This window comes from Oncorhynchus kisutch, unplaced genomic scaffold, assembly GCF_002021735.2.
Source record: "Oncorhynchus kisutch isolate 150728-3 unplaced genomic scaffold, Okis_V2 scaffold915, whole genome shotgun sequence".
NCBI lineage: Eukaryota > Metazoa > Chordata > Actinopteri > Salmoniformes > Salmonidae > Oncorhynchus > Oncorhynchus kisutch.
The window spans coordinates 150,737-172,671 of NW_022262860.1; the positions used below are offsets into that span (position 1 = coordinate 150,737).

General features: G+C 42.2%; 1 protein-coding gene across 1 annotated transcript in view; it reads right to left on the reverse strand.

Moving 5' to 3' along the window:
* Positions 1 to 21,935, reverse strand: part of LOC109877320 (collagen alpha-1(XIX) chain) — a 180,759-nt gene that overhangs the window by 147,939 nt on the left and 10,885 nt on the right. Inside the window, exons 5-9 of the mRNA XM_031817027.1 lie at positions 17,050 to 17,173; positions 16,361 to 16,636; positions 12,375 to 12,455; positions 9,556 to 9,723; positions 8,761 to 8,823 (exon numbers count right to left, since the gene is read on the reverse strand). Coding sequence (XP_031672887.1) covers positions 8,761 to 8,823; positions 9,556 to 9,723; positions 12,375 to 12,455; positions 16,361 to 16,636; positions 17,050 to 17,173 — 712 coding nt within the window. The remainder of the gene's footprint in view (positions 1 to 8,760; positions 8,824 to 9,555; positions 9,724 to 12,374; positions 12,456 to 16,360; positions 16,637 to 17,049; positions 17,174 to 21,935) is intronic.

Here is a 21,935-nt window from a genome sequence, read left to right on the forward strand (position 1 = left end):
GAGATAGACAGTAGCATATGGAATCTATAGGATCATCAGTGATGTAGGAGATAGACAGTAGCCTATGGAATCTATAGGATATTCAGTGATGTAGGAGATAGACAGTAGCCTATGGAATCTATAGGATCATCAGTGATGTAGGAGACAGACAGTAGCCTATGGAATCTATAGGACATTCAGTGATGTAGGAGATATACAGTAGCCTATGGAATCTATAGAATAATCAGTGAATCAGGAGATAGAACCCTATAGTCTACTGGTATAGGAATGTTCAACATCCCTTTAGACAAAGCAGAGTCACCCCAGTAACACCATGTATTGTGTACTGCATGAACTGCAGGTGTGTATAACTGATGTTGGGGATAGATAATAGCCTATAGCTATTATGTTCTGCCTGATCATTAATATCACCCGCCTGGTGTCCCAGATCTCAATCAGTCCCTGATTAGGGTTAGCAGTGGAACTGGCTTCAAGATATAGTTTGGAATATAAGGGATGTTTGCATTCTCTTTAGAACAAGTGGACTCTTCCCCAGGGCTGATATGAGGCTTAGGTCCAATCTGCAGTAGAATCACAGGGTTAAAGGTTACCCTGGTGCCTGTAACTCTACATCCACTCCCTGTGTGAACTGAAACATTGTCCTGTGGCATTCTCCTTCCTTCTTCCCCTCTGACTGTCTGTCACACACACACACACACACGTCCCCCTCTAAGTGACAACATGAGCGTTCTCCTCTGTTAAATCCATTAGAGATAATTATGACACTCTTCAACAGGCTGATTAATATATCTTTGTGCTCCAGCGTGCATAATTGGGCTTATTTCTAACTAGCTGAATGTTTGGTGTGTGATCATGTATTGACAGTGGTGACAATGGTTTTCACCATCTACAAAATTAGACATTGAAAGCAAAGCTAGATTCTGTGGTGAGGGTTGCTAACGAGCCCTTCACAAGTATCACGTTAATCAGAACCCAAGCTGTTCTCGCGGCAGGTCTGCCAGTTTTCACTAGCAGAAGGGACTTTTCGTAACAGGTTAGGAGAATGAGGTTCAGGTTAGGAACAGGGTTTGGGGTTAGCTAAAACGCATTAAAACAAACAAAAACGTGACTGGAACATATCTAGCTACAACCAGCCTGCCCTGAGAACACCCTTCGTTTCCACTAATGTGATTCTGCTAAAAAACAACACTACCTCTGACCATGATGACTGTCTGACAACGTGTTGGCAGTGGTGGCTAAACATTTAAGAATCTTTGAAGTCCGTTGTTAGCATCTGAAAGAGAACGCTGGCTATGGCTTTGACCTATACCGTGTGTTCGGAAAGTATTCAGACCCCTTCACTTCTTCCCCTGCTGTGTCACGTTACAGCCTTATTCTACAATGGATTCAATTGTTTTTTCATCAATCTACACACACAATACCCCATAATGACAAAAAAAAGCAGTTTTTTTTTTAGAAATGTTTGCAAATGTAAAAAAATATGAAAAAGATATGTTTTACAACTTGATTGGAGTCCACCTGTGGTAAATTCAATAGATTGGACATGATTTAGAAAGGCACAAAATTGAGCTCAGGTGCATCTTGTTTCCATTGATCATCCCTGAGATGTTTCTACAACTTGATTGGAGTCCACCTGTGGTAAATTCAATAGATTGGACATGATTTGGAAAGACACAGCTTTGTCATTATGGGGTATTGTGTGTACATTTTAAAAATGTAATCCTTTTAAGGATTGAAAATGTGGAAAAAGTGAAGGGGTCTGAATACTTATTTTCTATTGCGAAAGGCGAGCAGCATAATATGAATGGAGAAATAGAGACATTTATCTTTGGTAGTAAAACCATAAGCCCTATTAATGTAGTGTGTTTTTAATGCTTTAAGGGATTTTGTGGGCATCCTCCTGAGTTTATGTGTTGTCATTACTCCTCAGGAAGAAAACCTTACAATACCACTGGATATCAAACACATTTCATACCCTCTTTCATCAAGGATATCATTTTATTTTCATTCATCCATAATATCATTTTTACTAGAGCGTGGCACTAAGTTACAGAAGCTCTTCACTTCAATAAATGCATAAAATTCACTGATGCTTCATTCCCATTGGAAGTCCACTTCTAAGAATGACTTTTAACCGACAGCCGACTCATTCAGGTTTTACAGTATTACCTTGTCTGAGCGTTAAACAGGGGGATAAATGTGGAACTGAATTACTGTACAGCTCAAATGAAGTAGAGAAGCATAGCCACTTCTTGAAGACTCATGTACATGTACATACAATAGATGAACGTGTGCTAGCAATAGCAGAATGATGACATTTTATAGAAAGAGGGAACAGAAATCATCATTATAACCTTTTAATGCACCCCTTACGTAGTTATTGGCAATTTAGCTTTTACAGAGATTTATACAGAAGCTCCAATACTACTTAGACTTTAGAGCATTTAAACAGAATCATAATGAGAACTGTGGGTTAATTGTTATGACCTTACAAGGAAAACGTTGGGGGGGGGGGGGGGGGGATTGGGGATGACCTTTTGGTTGTTTTACTTCAAGAGAAGAGAAAGTATAAATCCAGCACTGTGGTGAAAGTTGGATGGAGGATCCTAATCCCGTTCACAGTGAAGAAACAGCTGTGGTTATCCAAGGTTCTTCAGAAGATTAAACACATCCATCCTGGTATTATAAGAAGGCAGCTTCCTTGAAAGGAAATCACTTTTTCCTAATGGCCTTGTATTATATTATAGGATTTACAGCCCTAGTACTATGTTATACGATGTACAGCCCTAGTACTATGTTATACGATGTACAGCCCTAGTACTATGTTATACGATGTACAGCCCTAGTACTATGTTATACGATGTACAGCCCTAGTACTGTTATACGATGTACAGCCCTAGTACTGTTATACGATGTACAGCCCTAGTATTATGTTATAGGATGTACAGCCCTAGTACTATGTTATACGACGTAGAGCCCTAGTACTATGTTATAGGATGTACAGCCCTAGTACTATGTTATACGATGTACAGCCCTATAGTACTATGTTATACGATGTACAGCCCTATAGTACTATGTTATACGATGTACAGCCCTAGTATTATGTTATAGGATGTACAGCCCTAGTACTATGTTATACGATGTACAGCCCTAGTACTGTTATACGATGTAGAGCCCTAGTACTATGTTATAGGATGTACATCCCTAGTACTATGTTATACGACGTACAGCCCTAGTACTATGTTATACGACGTACAGCCCTAGTACTATGTTATACGACGTACAGCCCTAGTACTATGTTATACGACGTACAGCCCTAGTACTATGTTATACGACGTAGAGCCCTAGTACTGTTATACGACATAGAGCCCTAGTACTATGTTATACGATGTACATCCCTAGTACTATGTTATACGATGTACAGCCCTAGTACTATGTTATACGATGTACAGCCCTAGTACTATGTTATACGATGTACAGCCCTAGTACTATGTTATACGATGTACAGCCCTAGTACTATGTTATACGATGTACAGCCCTAGTACTATGTTATACGATGTACAGCCCTAGTATTATGTTATAGGACGTACAGCCCTAGTACTATGTTATAGGACGTACAGCCCTAGTACTATGTTATACGACGTACAGCCCTAGTACTGTTATACGATGTACAGCCCTAGTACTATGTTATACGATGTACAGCCCTAGTACTATGTTATACGATGTACAGCCCTAGTACTATGTTATACGATGTACAGCCCTAGTACTATGTTATACGATGTACAGCCCTAGTACTATGTTATACGATGTAGAGCCCTAGTACTATGTTATACGATGTAGAGCCCTAGTACTATGTTATACGATGTAGAGCCCTAGTACTATGTTATACGATGTAGAGCCCTAGTACTATGTTATACGATGTAGAGCCCTAGTACTATGTTATACGATGTACAGCCCTAGTACTATGTTATACGATGTACAGCCCTAGTACTATGTTATACGATGTACAGCCCTAGTACTGTTATACGATGTACAGCCCTAGTACTTTTATACGATGTACAGCCCTAGTACTGTTATACGATGTACAGCCCTAGTACTATGTTATACGATGTACAGCCCTAGTACTATGTTATACGATGTACAGCCCTAGTACTATGTTATACGATGTACAGCCCTAGTACTATGTTATACGATGTAGAGCCCTAGTACTAGTACTATGTTATAGGATGTACATCCCTAGTACTATGTTATAGGATGTACAGCCCTAGTACTATGTTATAGGATGTACAGCCCTAGTACTATGTTATAGGATGTACAGCCCTAGTACTATGTTATACGATGTACAGCCCTAGTGCTATGTTATACGATGTACAGTCCTAGTACTATGTTATAGGATGTACAGCCCTAGTACTATGTTATACGATGTACATCCCTAGTACTATGTTATAGGATGTACATCCCTAGTACTATGTTATACGATGTACAGCCCTAGTACTATGTTATACGATGTAGAGCCCTAGTACTAGTACTATGTTATAGGATGTACAGCCCTAGTACTATGTTATAGGATGTACAGCCCTAGTACTATGTTATACGATGTACAGCCCTAGTACTATGTTATACGATGTACAGCCCTAGTGCTATGTTATACGATGTACAGTCCTAGTGCTATGTTATACGATGTACAGTCCTAGTGCTATGTTATACGATGTACAGTCCTAGTACTATGTTATAGGATGTACAGCCCTAGTACTATGTTATACGATGTACAGCCCTAGTACTATGTTATAGGATGTACATCCCTAGTACTATGTTATACGATGTACATCCCTAGTATTAACACATTCACAGCTCCTAGGTGGAATAAAATCTAAACATTGACGTCGTCATGAAATGATTGCTTTTTATGATTCCTTTACAATACACAGAACGTGTTCATCACCACACTACAAATGTACTCCATTCCGCCCTGCCTGCTTGCCTTCTCAACGAGCTGTCACTAGTTTAATTTAGTCCCACAATGCACTTCTTCTGAAAAGTGATAATAATGCCAGGAATCCTATTCGGGGCAGTTGATTGGTTGTCACAGTGTCGCTGAACCCAGCCTGTCTGTCAAAACGTATAACTTCAACAGAGGTACAGTAATTAAATGACCGTTTCAGAAGTGACATGACGTTGTATTGGATTCCCAGTTTAATAGAACAAGTAAATGGTGCTCACAGGAGTCTATTCACCTGAGTATGATACACTTGAAGTTTCCCTACAAGTTACTTTCAACCTGAAAAAACAACGAATTATGACTTTAAAGAGATTTATTTTGTGCTACTTTTAATGATTTAATGGTAGCTAAAGTGCCAAGACTAGTTCAATACGGATATATGGACTGAGGTGTTTTCTTTGGTCCTAGTAGACCACTATAACAAACCTCACGCCACTTCTACAGCAGGAACATACTAATTATAATGGAGAGTTTCACAAATAACCCAATTCCCCCTCCTCTCGGTCGGTCCTACAGGTAGAATGATTTAAAGCTTGTGTAGTAGCTGTTGTACTTTCTCTGAATTCCTGAGTGGTTTTAAGGGGAAAACAGAAGGACTGCATCCCAAATGGCACCCTAGTCTCTATATAGTGCATTTTTTTTGACCAGGCCTATAAGATATCCCATAGGGCTCTGCTCCAAAGTAGTGCACTATATTGGGAATAGGGTTCCATTTAGGACACAACCAAGTTCCTACTAGCTCTGCAAAATGTCTTTACCCAAACTACACCACTCTATGGTAATTGGGTCAATGACCACAAAGACCATCTGGTCCTAATAGGCGAATCACCACCTGTTCAGAGAAATGACTTCCTATCATTCTTCATTCCTAAACACACTGGCTCTTCTTCTCGCTCTCTTTCTGTCAAACACACTGACTCCTCTCTCTCGTTCTGTCAAACACACTGACTCTTCTCTCTCTTTCTGTCAAACACACTGGCCCTTCTCTCTCTCTCTTTCTGTCAAACACACTGGCCCTTCTTCTCTCTCTCTCTTTCTGTCAAACACACTGGCTCTTCTCTCTCTCGTTCTGTCAAACACACTGACTCTTCTCTCTCTGTCAAACACACTGACTCTTCTTCTCTCTCTCTTTCTGTCAAACACACTGGCTCTTCTCTCTCTCGTTCTGTCAAACACACGGACTCCTCTCTCTTTCTGTCAAACACACTGGCTCTTCTCTCTCTGTCAAACACACGGACTCTTCTTCTCTCTCTCTTTCTGTCAAACACACTGACTCTTCTTCTCTCTCTCTTTCTGTCAAACACACTGGCTCTTCTCTATCTCTTTCTGTCAAACACACTGGCTCTTCTCTCTCTCGTTCTGTCAAACACACTGACTCTTCTCTCTCTTTCTGTCAAACACACTGGCCCTTCTCTCTCTCTCTTTCTGTCAAACACACTGGCCCTTCTCTCTCTCTTTCTGTCAAACACACTGGCCCTTCTTCTCTCTCTCTTTCTGTCAAACACACTGGCCCTTCTCTCTCTCTCTTTCTGTCAAACACACTGGCCCTTCTTCTCGCTCTCTTTCTGTCAAACACACTGGCTCTTTTCTCTCTCTTTCTGTCAAACACACTGGCCCTTCTCTCTCTCTCTTTCTGTCAAACACACTGACTCTTCTCTCTTTTTCTGTCAAACACACTGGCTCTTCTCTCTCTCGTTCTGTCAAACACACTGGCCCTTCTTCTCTCTCTCTCTTTCTGTCAAACACACTGACTCTTCTCTCTTTTTCTGTCAAACACACTGGCTCTTCTCTCTCTCATTCTGTCAAACACACTGACTCTTCTCTCTTTTTCTGTCAAACACACTGGCTCTTCTCTCTCTCGTTCTGTCAAACACACTGGCTCTTCTCTCTTTTTCTGTCAAACACACTGGCTATTCTCTCTCTAGTTCTGTCAAACACACTGACTCTTCTCTCTCTCGTTCTGTCAAACACACTGGCCCTTCTCTCTCTCTCTTTCTGTCAAACACACTGGCTCTTTTCTCTCTCTTTCTGTCAAACACACTGGCCCTTCTCTCTCTCTCTTTCTGTCAAACACACTGACTCTTCTCTCTCTTTCTGTCAAACACACTGGCCATTCTCTCTCTCTCTTTCTGTCAAACACACTGGCTCTTCTCTCTCTCTTTCTGTCAAACACACTGACTCTTCTCTCTCTCTGTCAAACACACTGGCTCTTCTTCTCTCTCTTTCTGTCAAACACACTGACTCTTCTCTCTCTCTGTCAAACACACTGACTCTTCTCTCTCTCTCTCTCTCTTTCTGGCAAACACACTGGCTCTTCTTCTCTCTCTCTCTTTCTGTCAAACACACTGGCTCTTCTCTCTCTCTTTCTGTCAAACACACTGACTCTTCTCTCTCTGTCAAACACACTGACTCTTCTCTCTCTCTCTTTCTGTCAAACACACTGGCTCTTCTCTCTCTCTCTCTCTTTCTGTCAAACACACTGACTTCTCTCTCTCTCTTTCTGTCAAACACACTGACTCTTCTCTCTCTGTCAAACACACTGACTCTTCCCTCTCTGTCAAACACACTGACTCTTCCCTCTCTGTCAAACACACTGACTCTTCTCTCTCTCTCTCTTTCTGTCAAACACACTGGCTCCTCTCTCTCACTCTCTGTCAAACACACTGACTCTTCTCTCTCGCTCTCTGTCAAACACACTGGCACTTCTCTCTCTTTCTTTCTGTCAAACACACCGGCTCTTCTCTCTCTTTCTGTCAAACACACTGGCACTTCTCTCTCTCTCTTTCTGTCAAACACACTGACTCTTCTTCTCTCTCTCTTTCTGTCAAACACACTGGCACTTCTCTCTCTCTCTTTCTGTCAAACACACTGGCACTTCTCTCTCTCTCTTTCTGTCAAACACACTGGCACTTCTCTCTCTCTCTTTCTGTCAATCACACTGGCTCTTCTTCTCTCTCTCTTTCTGTCAAACACACTGGCTCTTCTTCTCTCTCTCTTTCTGTCAAACACACTGACTCTTCTTCTCTCTCTCTTTCTGTCAGTCCCTTCGGCCCTCAGCCCTCCATTTGTGCATTCACATGCTCATCTACCATATACACAAGTGTCCCTATGCTGAGGGAGTGAAAATTATGGAGGATGTATTAGACCCTCCGATAGCCACTTCAAAGGCTTCAGAGCGATGTGGAATCCCATAACGCACCACATTATTTTTGAGTTCGCACAATTTCACACAAAACAATGGAGAGGCGTAATGGAGAGCCACCTGTACTTGTTTGTGTCTGATTTCAAGGCTTGAAACACGTAGCATATGAAATGTTGAACTGATACTGACGGTTATATATTGTAAAAGGACTGAATTTCATGCTCGTTCTATTACTTTAGTTGATTCTGTCTGGGACTTATTTCCATTGTTAAATCATGGAGGATAACACACAATACAGTCTGGGACATATTTCCATTGTTAAATCATGGAGGATAACACACAATACAGTCTGGGACATATTTCCATTGTTAAATCATGGAGGATAACACACAATACTCTGTCTGTCTTTTCTCTGTCTGTCTTTTCCCCATCTCTGTCTCTGTTTGTCTTTTCTCCGTCTCCGTCTTTGTCTCTCTCCCTAAAATATGTAACTAAGGAAGCACAACAGCTTTATCTCTGTTAGAATTGTAACTGAATTCTACAGGTACAATACCTGTGTACACTTGCACAGTCATGATGGTATTTATTGAGCCAGATAGATATTCAACATCTCCTTTACCTTGTCTCCTTGATCGCCTTTCTGTCCTGGAAGTCCTGCCAAGCCTGGTAGACCTTGATCACCCTACAAAGAACAAGAACATTTAATTGATGTAATTTACCTGAACTAGCTTGCTAATGACTGTCCGTCCACACATGAAAAACTCCCCAAAGACATGAGAAATTCCCCAAGGTACCCCTCTGTCTGAAGTCTGCTTTCAGAACACTTCCATGGACATTAGTGGAACCACCTCTGGAGATGGCGGCCATGCCTCAAACAAAGCAACTACATATTTGTGCCAAATTACTGCTAATAGGCTTTTATTTCCTGCCTTTGGTTGGCATCCAAGAAAACCCATTGGCATAAATGTGCTTTAATTTGGTATTTATTTTCTTGTTTAATACGTTTGGTGTCAGCAGTGGGATATCTGAATGCATGGTTCCATTAGAACAGAACACTCCAACCCATTAGGATTATATTTGCTGTTTGGACAGATTGTTCCTGAGGATTGCTCAACTCCGATCTCCTATATCGAGGTTGAGTTGAGTATTGAGTATTGAAGTGGTCGCACGATTTGCTAGCAACAACATTGAGTTGCCACCAGTCGATAGTTGAAATTCTGAAAACGCTTACCTGTACCTATTTTAGTCCTGTACAACAAGAAGTCCTTCCAAAGGGTGCTGAAATTCATACTTTTACGAAAACATTTTATCGAATACAATGGCACCCTATTCCCTATTGGCCTTGGTCAAAAGTAGCGCATAAAACAGAGAATAGAGTGCTGTTTGGGACGCAGGATATTTCTATGGACTGTACCTTTTCTGCTGAACATTGACATCTGTCACTGCTGGAATGCTGGACCCGCTGGACCCGAGCTGGCTGGACGGGCTGGGAGAGCATCTGGGGGAGCTGGCCTGCTCCATCTGTATCCAAGGGATTGGGAGTCACCCCTCCAGCACCAGGGCCCTCCCTGCTAGGCTCACACTGTAGGATTAATACAAAGATTTACAGTTGGGATTTTTACTATTTTGTTGCCTTACAACCTGGAATTAAGTGCCTACCACTTTGAAGATGCAAAATATTGTTATTGTGAAACAAACACGAAATAAGACAATAAAACAGAAAACTTGAGCATGCAAACTTGAGCTTTAACAAGGCCATTCCAAGACATGTAAATATTTCCCCTTAAATCACTCAAGTGTTGCTTGAGCAGTATGCTTGAGGTCATTGTCCTGCTGGAAGGTGAACCTCCGTACCTGTCTCAAATCTCTGGAAGACTGAAACAGGTTTCCCTAAAAGATGTCCCTGTATTTAGCGCCATCCATCATTCCTTCATATCTGACCAGTTTCCCAGATCCTGCCGATGAAAACATCCCCACAGCATGATGCTGCCACTACCATGCTTTACCTGTGGAGATGGTATTCTTGGGGTGATGAGAGGTGTTGGGTTTGCGCCAGACATAGCATTTTCCTTGATGGCCAAAAAGCTCAATTTGAGTCTTGTTTGACCAAAGGACTTTCTTCCATATATTTGGGGAGTCTCCCACGTGCCTTTTGGCAAACACCAAACGTGCTTCCTTATTTTTTTCTTTAAGCAATGTCTTTTTTCTGGCCATTCTTCCGTAAAGTCCAGCTCTGTGGAGTGTATGGCTTAAAGTGGTCCTATGGACAGATACTCCAATCTCCGTTGTGGAGCTTTGCAGCTCCATCAGGGTTATCTTTGGTGTCTTTGTTGCATCTCTGATTAATGCCCTCCTTGCCTGGTCTGTGAGTTTTGGTGGGCGGCCCTCTCTTGGCAGGTTTGTTGTAGTGCCATATTCTTTCAATTTTTTAATAATGGATTTTTATAACCGAACCCTGATCTGTACTTCTCCACTCCCTGACCTGTTTGGAGTTCATTGGTCTTCATGGTGCCGCTTGCTTGGTGGTGCCTCTTGCTTAGTGATGTTGCAGACTCTGGGGCCTTTCAGAACAGGTGTACATATACTGAGATCATGTGACAGATCATGTGGCACTTGCACACAGGTGGACTTAATTTAATTTGTTAATTAGTTCTGAAGGTAACTGGTTGCACCAGATCTTATTTAGGGGCTGAATACATATACAAACACCACTTTTCAGTTTTTTAAATTGTTTTAATTGTTTGAAACAAGTATTTTTTTTTATTTCCCTTCACCAATTTCGACTATTTTATATATGTCCACTGCATACAAACTGTTTAGACACATTACTCTGCTATTTAAGGGCCAGTTTCCTGGAACCACCTTTAAGCCTAATCATTTCATGTTGTTATTCAATTATGTTTTCTAGTTCACTTGAACTTGAGTCCAGGGCTAGACAGAATTTTGGTCTAGAAAGCAATGTAAAATCTCCATTGAAAGTGCTATTTAGTTTAGGAGTAGGCTTAATTTGGGTTTAGGAAACCAGACAATTATAATACAACACATGTTGAAATGCAGTTCTCCAATAGTCTGAAATGTAATAACAGTCCAGTACCACTACCGTATTTATAATCAGTTCATGTCCAATGATTCATTGACCCAGTGAGATACCTTAATTACTGTGGAACTAGATGACTGTCCCAGGGGAATGAGGAAAGGACAATACTTAAGGTTTTGAATGCCAATACATTATTTCCTACCATATTGACTGAGCCCCAGTACTGAAACTCAATGCACACTGAGATAACATCCTGGTTATGGATATATATTATAACTGTCAGAGGCCAAAGGTGAGAGGTCACTGAAACAAACTATTTCCAACCATATAGACCACATGTGACCTAGCACATTGAATCAACATAACCCAACACTCACTGAGATGACAACATGGTTATGAATACATGTAGGCCTAACTGTCAAAATGTCAAAGGTCACTTCTCCTTTTAAACACAGTTAGCAGTCCAAATTGCACGCTTTTTCCTATGGGCTCTGGTCAAACGTAGTGCACTATCCTGGGAATACGGTGCTATTTGGGATTCATCCACAGTCTGTAAGGTCACTCACCATTGACCTGGTCTGCAATATGATCTAACAGAAGAATATCTATCTATCAATCTATCAATCAAATGTATTGATAAATCCCGTTTTACATCAGCAGCTGTCACAAAGATATTGCACAGTAACCTGGACAAGATGTCCCCTATGGAAGAAACATCATTCAGTTGGGTAGTTTTCAAGAAGAACAAACACAACTCAACCAGATTATGTTACATATTGCCCTTAAATTTAAATATCGACCAAGAAACCAGTTCCACTGCTTTAAAAATATATATTCCCCTCTTACAATTGGCTCATTCACCCCCCTCCTCTCCCCTCACTCATTCATCCCCCTAACTATTCCCCAGGTCGTTGCTGTAAATGAGAACGTGTTCTCAGTCAACTTACCTGGTAAAATAACGGATAAATATATATATATATTTTTTAAATAAAATAATACTAATCAGGGACTGATTTAGATCTGGGAAAGCAGGTGGGTGCAATTCATTATCAGGTAGAACAGAAAACTAGAAGTACTCCGGAATTCATAGGGTAAGAATTGAATAACCCTGCTCTACTGTATATCAAGCCACGTCGAAGGTCTCATGTATGTCCTAAAATGTGCACTGTACATAAAAGGAGTGTAAAAGATCTTACCGTAGATCCTGCCTGCTCACAGCAGTTCTCCATCTCAGCCAGGTATGGGTCACAGTAGATCAGGATTTGTTGCAGTTCGATCTGGAGAGAAAGACATCTGTTAGGGACATTATGATGATTCAGATATAGAGAAAAACTAACTTTTTAAAATGCTAACAATGTATATTTTGAAATATGAAACATGTTTCTTTGACCGACACTAAGCAACCCCAGCACACCAAAATTGGTTCTGTGAAAGTTCCCAGAACATTTGTTTGTTCGCGGAAAATGTTATTTTAGAATGCTTGTATAAAACATTTGCCTGATGCTTCAAGAACATTCAAGAACTGTTCTTTAACAGGTTCCCAGAATGTTTCATTAGGTTGTGGGAACAGTCTGGTGAGAACTTTTGGAGATATCACAAAAGGTCCTCTCTCGGAGGACCTGAGCCCTAGGACCATGCCCCAGGACTACCTGACATGATGACTCCTTGCTGTCCCCAGTCCATCTGACTGTGCTGCTGCTCCAGTTTCAACTGTTCTGCCTTATTATTATACGACCATGCTGGTCATTTATGAACATTTGAACATCTTGGCCATGTTCTGTTATAATCTCCACCCGGCACAGCCAGAAGAGGACTGGCCACCCCACATAGCCTGGTTCCTCTCTAGGTTTCTTCCTAGGTTTTGGCCTTTCTAGGGAGTTTTTCCTAGCCACCGTGCTTTTACACCTGCATTGCTTGCTGTTTGGGGTTTTAGGCTGGGTTTCTGTACAGCACTTTGAGATATCAGCTGATGTACGAAGGGCTATATAAATAAATTTGATTTGATTTGATTTGATATGTTCCCCAAACACAAAAGCTGTCCAGTTGGGCCTCCGCTTCTAGAATGGTTCTTTAAGGGTGCAAAAAACACGAGATATTACAAGTACGTTCCCAGAACACATTTCCTCTGTTCTTTAAAGGTTCCAAGAATATTTCATTAGGTGGTGGTAACACTGACTGGTCAAGTAATATGTTCCCAAAACACAAAAACTGTCCAGTTATGCAAACATTCAGTTATCAAATAAAATGTTATTTGTCACATACACCGAATACAACAGGCCCGTCAGGAAGTCCAGGATCCAGTTGCAGAGGGAGTTGTTAGTCCCAGGGTCCTTAGCTTAGTTATGAGCTTTGGGGGCACTATGGTGTTGAAAGCTGAGCTGTAGTCAATGAACAGCATTCTCACATAGGTGTTCCTATGCAGTGAGGAGTGCGATTGAGATTGCGTCATCTGTGGATCTGTTGGGGCTGTACGCGAATTGGAATGTGTCTAGGGTTTCTGGGATGATGGTGTTGATGTGAGCCATGACCAGCCTTTCTAAGCACTTCATGGCTATCGACGTGAGTGCAACAGTTCGGTAGTCATTTAAGCAGGTTACCTTCACCTTCTTGGACACAGGGACTATGGTGGTCTGCTTCAAACATGTAGGTATTACAGACTCAATCAGAGGTTGAAAATGTCAGTGAAGACACTTGCCAGTTGGTCCGTGCATACTCTGAGTACACGTCATGGTAATCCGGCCTTTCCGATGTGAGCAACATCTGTTTAAGGGTCTTGCTCACATCAGCTATGGACAACGTGATCACACAGCTGTCCAGGTTCCCTTTGTAGTTCGTAATAGTTTATAAGCCCTGCCACATCCAACGAGCGTCAGAGCAGGTGTAGTAGGATTCAATCTTAGTTCTGTATTCACGCTTTGCCTGTTTGATGGTTCGTCTGAGGGCAAAGTGGGATTTCTCATAAGCGTCTGGATTAGTGTCCCGCTCCTTGAAAGCAGCAGCTCTAGCCTTTAGCTCATGAGGATGTTGCCTGTAATCCATGACTTCTAGTTGGGAAATGTACGCTGTGGGGACGACGTCGTCGATGCACTTATTGATGAATCCGGTGACTGAGGTGGTATTCTCCTTAATGCCATTGGATGAATCCCGGAAAATATTCCAGTCTGTGCTAGCAAAACAGTCCTGTAGCGTAGCATCCGTGTCATCTGACCACTTCCGTATTGAGCGAGTCACTGTTACTTCCTGCTTTAGTTTTTGCTTGTAAGCAGGAATCAGGAGGATAGAATTATGGTCAGATTTTCCAAATGGGGGGTGAGGCAGAGCTTTGAATGCAACTCTGTGTGTGGAGCAAAGGTGGTCTAGAGTTTTTTTTCCTCTGGTTGCACATGTAACATAATGGTAGAAATTAGGTAAAAAGGATTGCCTGCATTAAAGTACTACACATGATAGTTTTCAGATTCACATGGAATTGTTGTGCAATTCAAATGTTTAAATATAAAATTATTTGTGAAAAGATTAAATGTAGTTTTAGCTTCCAAATGAGAGATTTGGGTTTTCATAAGGTTAGAGCTCTGCTTAATCAGTGGCCCGCCCCTGTGAAGAGACATGGGTGGTAAACTATGAAACATACCCTTCTCTCCCTCCACGATATAAAGCCTTAACGAAAATGTAACCTCCTGTTCCGAGGATGATAGGACGACGGTCCATACGTTGAAAAGGACTAACATGTCAACTACAGAACTAAGCCAACCTCAGCGTGAGCTTTGGTTGTGAATGGTATAAATGTTGAACTGTAAACGTGGGCTAGGAAAGGACGGACAGAGTATCCCATCTACCACACTATGACGACACTACAACGTATCCGTTTCACCACCAGGGACACTCTTCAAAGGACAAAGGACTCTGTTGGGCAACACGGCCTTCCATCTACCACCAACCTATTGAAGAGCAGCTTAGAGTAAATATTTATTGCATTTTCCTTTTCCAAATGGGCGGTAATTTAGAATGAATAAGATTCTGTATTTACGATAGAGTAGCTGCCTACGGCCCGATAGAGACATAGCTTCTCCCTTTGTTCTTCAGTCTTCCCGCTCTTTCACTCAAACCCAACCCCCGTACTTTGTGTAACCAGCTGTCATATCTGTTCCGTCCGCTAGGGACGTTTTCCTTTATGACATCATTTGTAATCAATGTGTATATGTAATTCTGTGTGATTAGTTAGGTATTTAGTAAATAAATAATTAAACCCAATTTTTTATTGCTGATTCAATTTGTAAGCCGGGGTTCGTGAAGATAACCTAGAATTTACAACTTTCAGATGAGACTGAAATAAGGTGACTGTGAATATTGACTGCTATTGATGTAAAATATTACTAGGTCTTTAAGAGTTTATTCGGAAGATAACAGCTCTATAAATATTATTTTGTGGTGCCCCGACTTTCTAGTTAATTACATTTACATGATTAGCTCAATTAGGTAATATTAATTACAGAGAAAGGATTTTATAGAACAGCATGTCATATCACTTAATCCGGATTAGCCAAAGACACGACAACCCTCAATGATCCCACCAGACTGTTCCCACAACCTACTGAAACATTCTGGGAACCTTTAACGAACAGATTAAATGTGTTGTAGGAATGCTCTCGCAACATCAGGCAAATGTTAAACATTCATCACCATGAATGGACCGTTTTTGTGTAACGAGAACATTTGCGACAACCTAACGAATGTTCTGGGAACTTTCAAAGAGTCAATTTTGGTTTGCTGGGAAAACATTACTGGTACACTGTGTTATTTCATTACCTGGAAGCCCAATGAGAACTATTGGGGAATGTTCTGTGATGATTGTTACAGGTGTTGTACACATTTTAGTGAATGTAAGGAGAATATTCCAACGATATTTCATTTAAAAATATTTTTTGAAAAATAAAATATTTTGTTATCAAAAGGGATGTTATCATCCAGGCGTTAGATAAAACCCTAACTAGAACTTAATGGGAATCTTAGCTAATGTTCTGGGAATGTTCCCTGTTTGCTGGGACCCTTCTAGACATTGCCCTTGAAGGCAACCATATATAGTTACTGTATGTTTGAAAGTATAATGTCGATCTCATGGACTGTCAGTCATGCTCCGTCTATGAATTTCAGAACGGTTATATTTCCAGATTGTGGCTAAACGTACATCTACAGGCCGTCCATCCTCCACCCGGGTTGTAATCAGCGTATATCCGCTGGGGTCGATTTCATCCTTCTCGTCTGTCAGCCTCCTCTCTATTAGTTTACAGTCTATGTAAACGGAGACGATGCTGCTCTGGACCGCCACACCCAGCTTGTGCCATTGGCGGTCAAACAGGGTGTGCAGGTCTCGGCTCTTAAAGGTGTAGTGGAGGCTGTTCTTCAGAAGGCCCCGGGCTGAGAACTCCACTGCTCGTTTAGCACCGTCCAACACTACAGACACCTGAAGATAGAGCCGGAGGAGATTGTAAGACATTATATTGTCTCATAACAAGTTATAAAGCTTTATACCTGCCGGTAAAGTGTTGCCTTCCATTCATTACCATCAGGGTCCTGGTAGATACAAGTATCAGTCATGGCATGAAAACGTTGATCAATTAACCAATGGTTAACCAACCGACAGACCGACCTACTGACCACACGGCCAACCGACTTGACTGACCTACCAGCCAACGGACCTACCAGCCAACCAGCCAATGGACCGACTGACCTGCTGGGCGAACTGGCAGAGTGAGTGAGCGATCGACTGATCAGTCAATCAACCAACCAACCAATAAATCAATATAGATCCAAACCCAATTCAATGCTATACATCCAGACATCATGAATATCCATATAGTGGACACTCAGACCTACCTGGGTACCTCCCGTCTGGTCGAATATCTGCCACAGATACCAGCGGTCTTTCTTCGTGGTTTTCCTCAGCCGGAAGGTGGTAACTAGAGAATATTCACTGGACAGACCATTGGGGAACACCAATCTGAAAGTAAAAATGTACATTGATCGAGCTGCATATTGTGAAATTGAATCACAAAAATATATGAAACTTAACAATGGGCCTAACAGTGAAAATATTGTTTCGGAACTTTCAGTCTTGGTTGGAAGAGCATTAATAGCTAACGTAGAATATTTTACCCATAAAATTAGCATTTAAATTTGCTAAATGGACTGTCAAAAATAAACATTCAGAATGAATATGAATAATCATGCTGGATGTCTCATAGCTTTCTATGACTGTGTAGTAAGAAAACCAATCAACTGGAATCACTTGACAACGTTCTTCTATAGCCCCCTAGCCCAAAATGGCCACTTACATATAAAGCTAGAATGCCAAACATGATTCATCCAGCCAGATTACAGTTATTTCAGCATCCCTGTCATTCCAAATCGAATAATCATTTATTCAAACTTCAATTAAATTCCTCTTACTTTACATACAGGTCTAGACTAGAAAACACAAGACCATGGCTAACTACAGTATATAGCTTAGAAAGAAAACATTGTTATGAAGAGAAAAATGCAAAAAGGTAACAAAGAAGACAAGGCAATAGGTTTGTTAACCCAGACGTTGCAGTTCAACACTGCTGGCAGAACATCTCTAGCACATTGTGAACACTGAATGTAATGGGGATGGTACCACCAACATACAGTGGGGAGAACAAGTATTTGATACACTGCCGATTTTGCAGGTTTTCCTACTTACAAAGCATGTCGAGGTCTGTAATTTGTATCATAGGTACACTTCAAATGTGAGAGACGGAGTCTAAAACAAAAACCCAGAAAATCACATTGTATGATTTTTAAGTAATTCATTTGCATTTTATTGCATGACATAAGTGTTTGATACATCAGAAAAGCAGAACTTAATATTTGGTACAGAAACCTTTGTTTGCAATTACAGATATCATACGTTTCCTGTAGTTCTTGACCAGGTTTGCACACACTGCAGAAGGGATTTTGGCCCACTCCTTTATACAGACCTTCTCCAGATCCTTCAGGTTTCGGGGCTGTCGCTGGGCAATATTGACTTTCAGCTCCCGTCAAAGACTTTCTTTTGGCTTCAGGTCTGGAGACTGGCTAGGCCACTCAGGGACCTTGAGATGCTTCTTACGGAGCCACTCCTTAGTTGCCCTGGCTGTGTGTTTCGGGTCGTTGTCATGCTGGAAGACCCAGCCACCACCCATCTTCAATGCTCTTACTGAGGGAAGGAGGTTGTTGGCCAAGATCTCGCGATACATGGCCCCATCCATCCTCCCCTCAATACGGTGCAGTCGTCCTGTCCCCTTTGCAGAAAAGCTTCCCCAAAGAATGATGTTTCCACCTCCATGCTTCACGGTTGGGATGGTATTCTTGGGGTTGTACTCATCCTTCTTCTTCCTCCAAACACGGCAATTGGAGTTTAGACCCAAAAAGTTATATTTTTGTCTCATCAGACCACATGACATTCTCCCATTCCTCCTCTGGATCATCCAGATGTTCGTTGGCAGACTTCAGACAGGCCTGGACATGCGCTGGCTTGAGCAGGGGACCTTGCGTGCGCTGCAGGATTTTATTCCATGATGGCGTAGTGTGTTACTAATGGTTTTCTTTGAGTCTGTGGTCCCAGCTCTCTTCAGGTCATTGACCAGGTCCTGCCATGTAGTTCTGGGCTGATCCCTCACCTTCCTCATGATCATTGATGAGGCTTGCATGGAGCCCCAGACCGAGGGTGATTGACCGTCATCTTGAACTTCTTCCATTTTCTAATAATTGCGCCAACAGTTGTTGCCTTCTCACCAAGCTGCTTGCCTATTGTCCTGTAGCCCATCCCAGCCTTGTGCAGGTCTACAATTTTATCCCTGATGTCCTTACACAGCTCTCTGGTCTTGGCCATTGTGGAGAGGTTGGAGTCTGTTTGATTGAGTGTGTGGACAGGTGTCTTTTATACAGGTAACGAGTTCAAACAGGTGCAGTTAATACAGGTAATGAGTGGAGAACAGGAGCGATTCTTAAAGAAAAACTAACAGGTCTGTGAGAGCCAGAATTCTTACTGGTTGGTAGGTGATCAAATACTTATGTCATGCAATAAAATGCTAATTAATTACTTAAAAATCATACAATGTGATTTTCTGGATTTTTGTTTTACATTCCGTCTCTCACAGTTGAAGTGTACCTATGATAAAAATTACAGACCTCTACATGCTTTGTAAGTAGGAAAACCTGCAAAATCGGCAGTGTATCAAATACTTGTTCTCCCCACTGTAGATGGAACCTCATTCATTACAGAAACACTAACACTATTCCTCTTCCATTTTTTCACTGATACTTCTCTCCTCCTATTTCCTATTTCCATCCTGTTGAACCAACACTTTAACCCCTCAAACTGAACCTGGGACTCAGATTAGACTATAGTAATGCATTAACAGCTAAAAGTGAAGCACCAGAAACACAATATTTCAAGTTTAGCAGAAATCGCAATGATGCAATGACAAGGCCATTCGAAAACATGGGGAGAGAAAGAGAGAGAGAAGGAGAGGGCAACAGAGAGAGTGGAATAGAGATGGAGAGAGAGATCAAGGAAGGAAGGGAGAGATAGAGAGGTGGGGGAGATGGAGAGAGTCATTCAGCAAGCGACACAGAGAAAGGGGGGAGAGAGAGAGAGAGAGAGGTAACTAAAGAGTAAGCGAGAGACTAAGCTCACTTCAGATAGGCCGGAAATGAGTTCTCCTCTTCATAGCTCATGAGCTATTCTCTCAGAGACATACCCCTCCTGCCTTGTGTGTCCCTTGAATTCTCACAGAACGTTGACACAGCATACGATTAAAATATATATGCAGCGAGGTTAAAGCCACAGAAAGATCAAATGCTTTCTGAGGGTAGGCGAGAGAAAGAGAGAGACTGGGAAGGTGAATCGTCGCCTTGGGGCCAAAAGAGAACATTTATATTGCAATTGAATGGAGAGAGATGAGCAGGACTATTCATAAAACTAGACGTTTATTCCCTGAGATTCCACCTAAAAGAATGATTTGGAATTCCTGAATAAAACAGCAGAGATCCCATCTGGGCACAGACGGCAATTCCACATCTATTCCACGTTGGTGAAAACAATACTGATTCAACCAATGTGTTCCCAGTGGGATAGTTATGTGTATGGAATAAGGAGAGAGATACATTGAAGGAATTAGACTAATTGAACCCAGAGAGGGGACTAAAACATGTACTTTTAATTTCCATCGAACCTTTAATATCACAGGTCTCACTGAGCTGCAATCTGTTCTCCAGGGGAGAGCTGTTCTTCGCGGTGCAGGGCCTTGCAAAAGTATTCACCCCTCTTGGCATTTTTCCTATTTTGTTGCCTTACAACCTGTAATTTAAGTAGATTTTTATCTGAATGTCATTGTAATGGACATACACAAAATAGTTCAAATGAGTGAAGTGAAAATGAAAAAAAGAACTTGTTAAAAAAAAAAATGAAAAGTGGTGCGTGCATATTTATACACCCCCTTTGCTATGAAACCCTTTTGCATCTTCAAAGTGGTAGGCATGTTGTGTAAAACAAATGATACAACCCCCCCACAAATATATTTTCATTCCAGGGTGTACGGCAACCAAATAGGGAAAATGCCAAGGAGGGTGAATACATTCACATGCCACTGTATTTCTATCTAATGTTAGTATGTGTAAATGAGCCTGTTGAGGTCATTTACACACATTATCTACACTGGAACACTTGAACCCTAAGGGTTAGAGGTCAAGGGTTATACGTTACTGACACCCCCCCTCCTCCACTGCTTACCATCTGTGGCTCAAACACATGCTCCTATCAAGTGGAGTTGGTTTTTGAACAGCGTTTGCTTTCCCCCCCAAGTCCTCTCCTTTCTGAATGCCTGTCCAGTGGTGCCTGTCCAGTGGTGCCTGTCTAGTGGTGCCTGTCTAGTGGTGCCTGTCCAGTTGTGCCTGTCTAGTGGTGCCTGTCTAGTGGTGCCTGTGTAGTAGTGCCTGTCCAGTTGTGCCTGTCTAGTGGTGCCTGTCTAGTGATGCCTGTCTAGTGGTGCCTGTCCAGTGGTGCCTGTCTAGTGGTGCCTGTCTAGTGGTGCCTGTCCAGTGGTGCATGTCCAGTGGTGCCTGTCCAGTGGTGCATGTCTAGTGGTGCCTGTCTAGTGGTGCCTGTCTAGTGGTGCCTGTCCAGTGGTGCCTGTCCAGTGGTGCCTGTCCAGTGGTGCCTGTGTAGTGGTGCCTGTCCAGTTGTGCCTGTCTAGTGGTGCCTGTCTAGTGGTGCCTGTCCAGTGGTGCCTGTGTAGTGGTGCCTGTCCAGTTGTGCCTGTCTAGTGGTGCCTGTCTAGTGGTGCCTGTCTAGTGGTGCATGTCTAGTGGTGCCTGTCCAGTGGTGCCTGTCCAGTGGCGCCTGTCTAGTGGTGCCTGTCTAGTGGTGCCTGTGTAGTAGTGCCTGTCCAGTTGTGCCTGTCTAGTGGTGCCTGTCTAGTGATGCATGTCTAGTGGTGCCTGTCCAGTGGTGCCTGTCTAGTGGTGCCTGTCTAGTGGTGCCTGTCCAGTGGTGCATGTCCAGTGGTGCCTGTCCAGTGGTGCATGTCTAGTGGTGCCTGTCTAGTGGTGCCTGTCTAGTGGTGCCTGTCCAGTGGTGCCTGTCCAGTGGTGCCTGTCCAGTGGTGCCTGTGTAGTGGTGCCTGTCCAGTTGTGCCTGTGTAGTGGTGCCTGTCCAGTTGTGCCTGTCTAGTGGTGCCTGTCTAGTGGTGCCTGTCTAG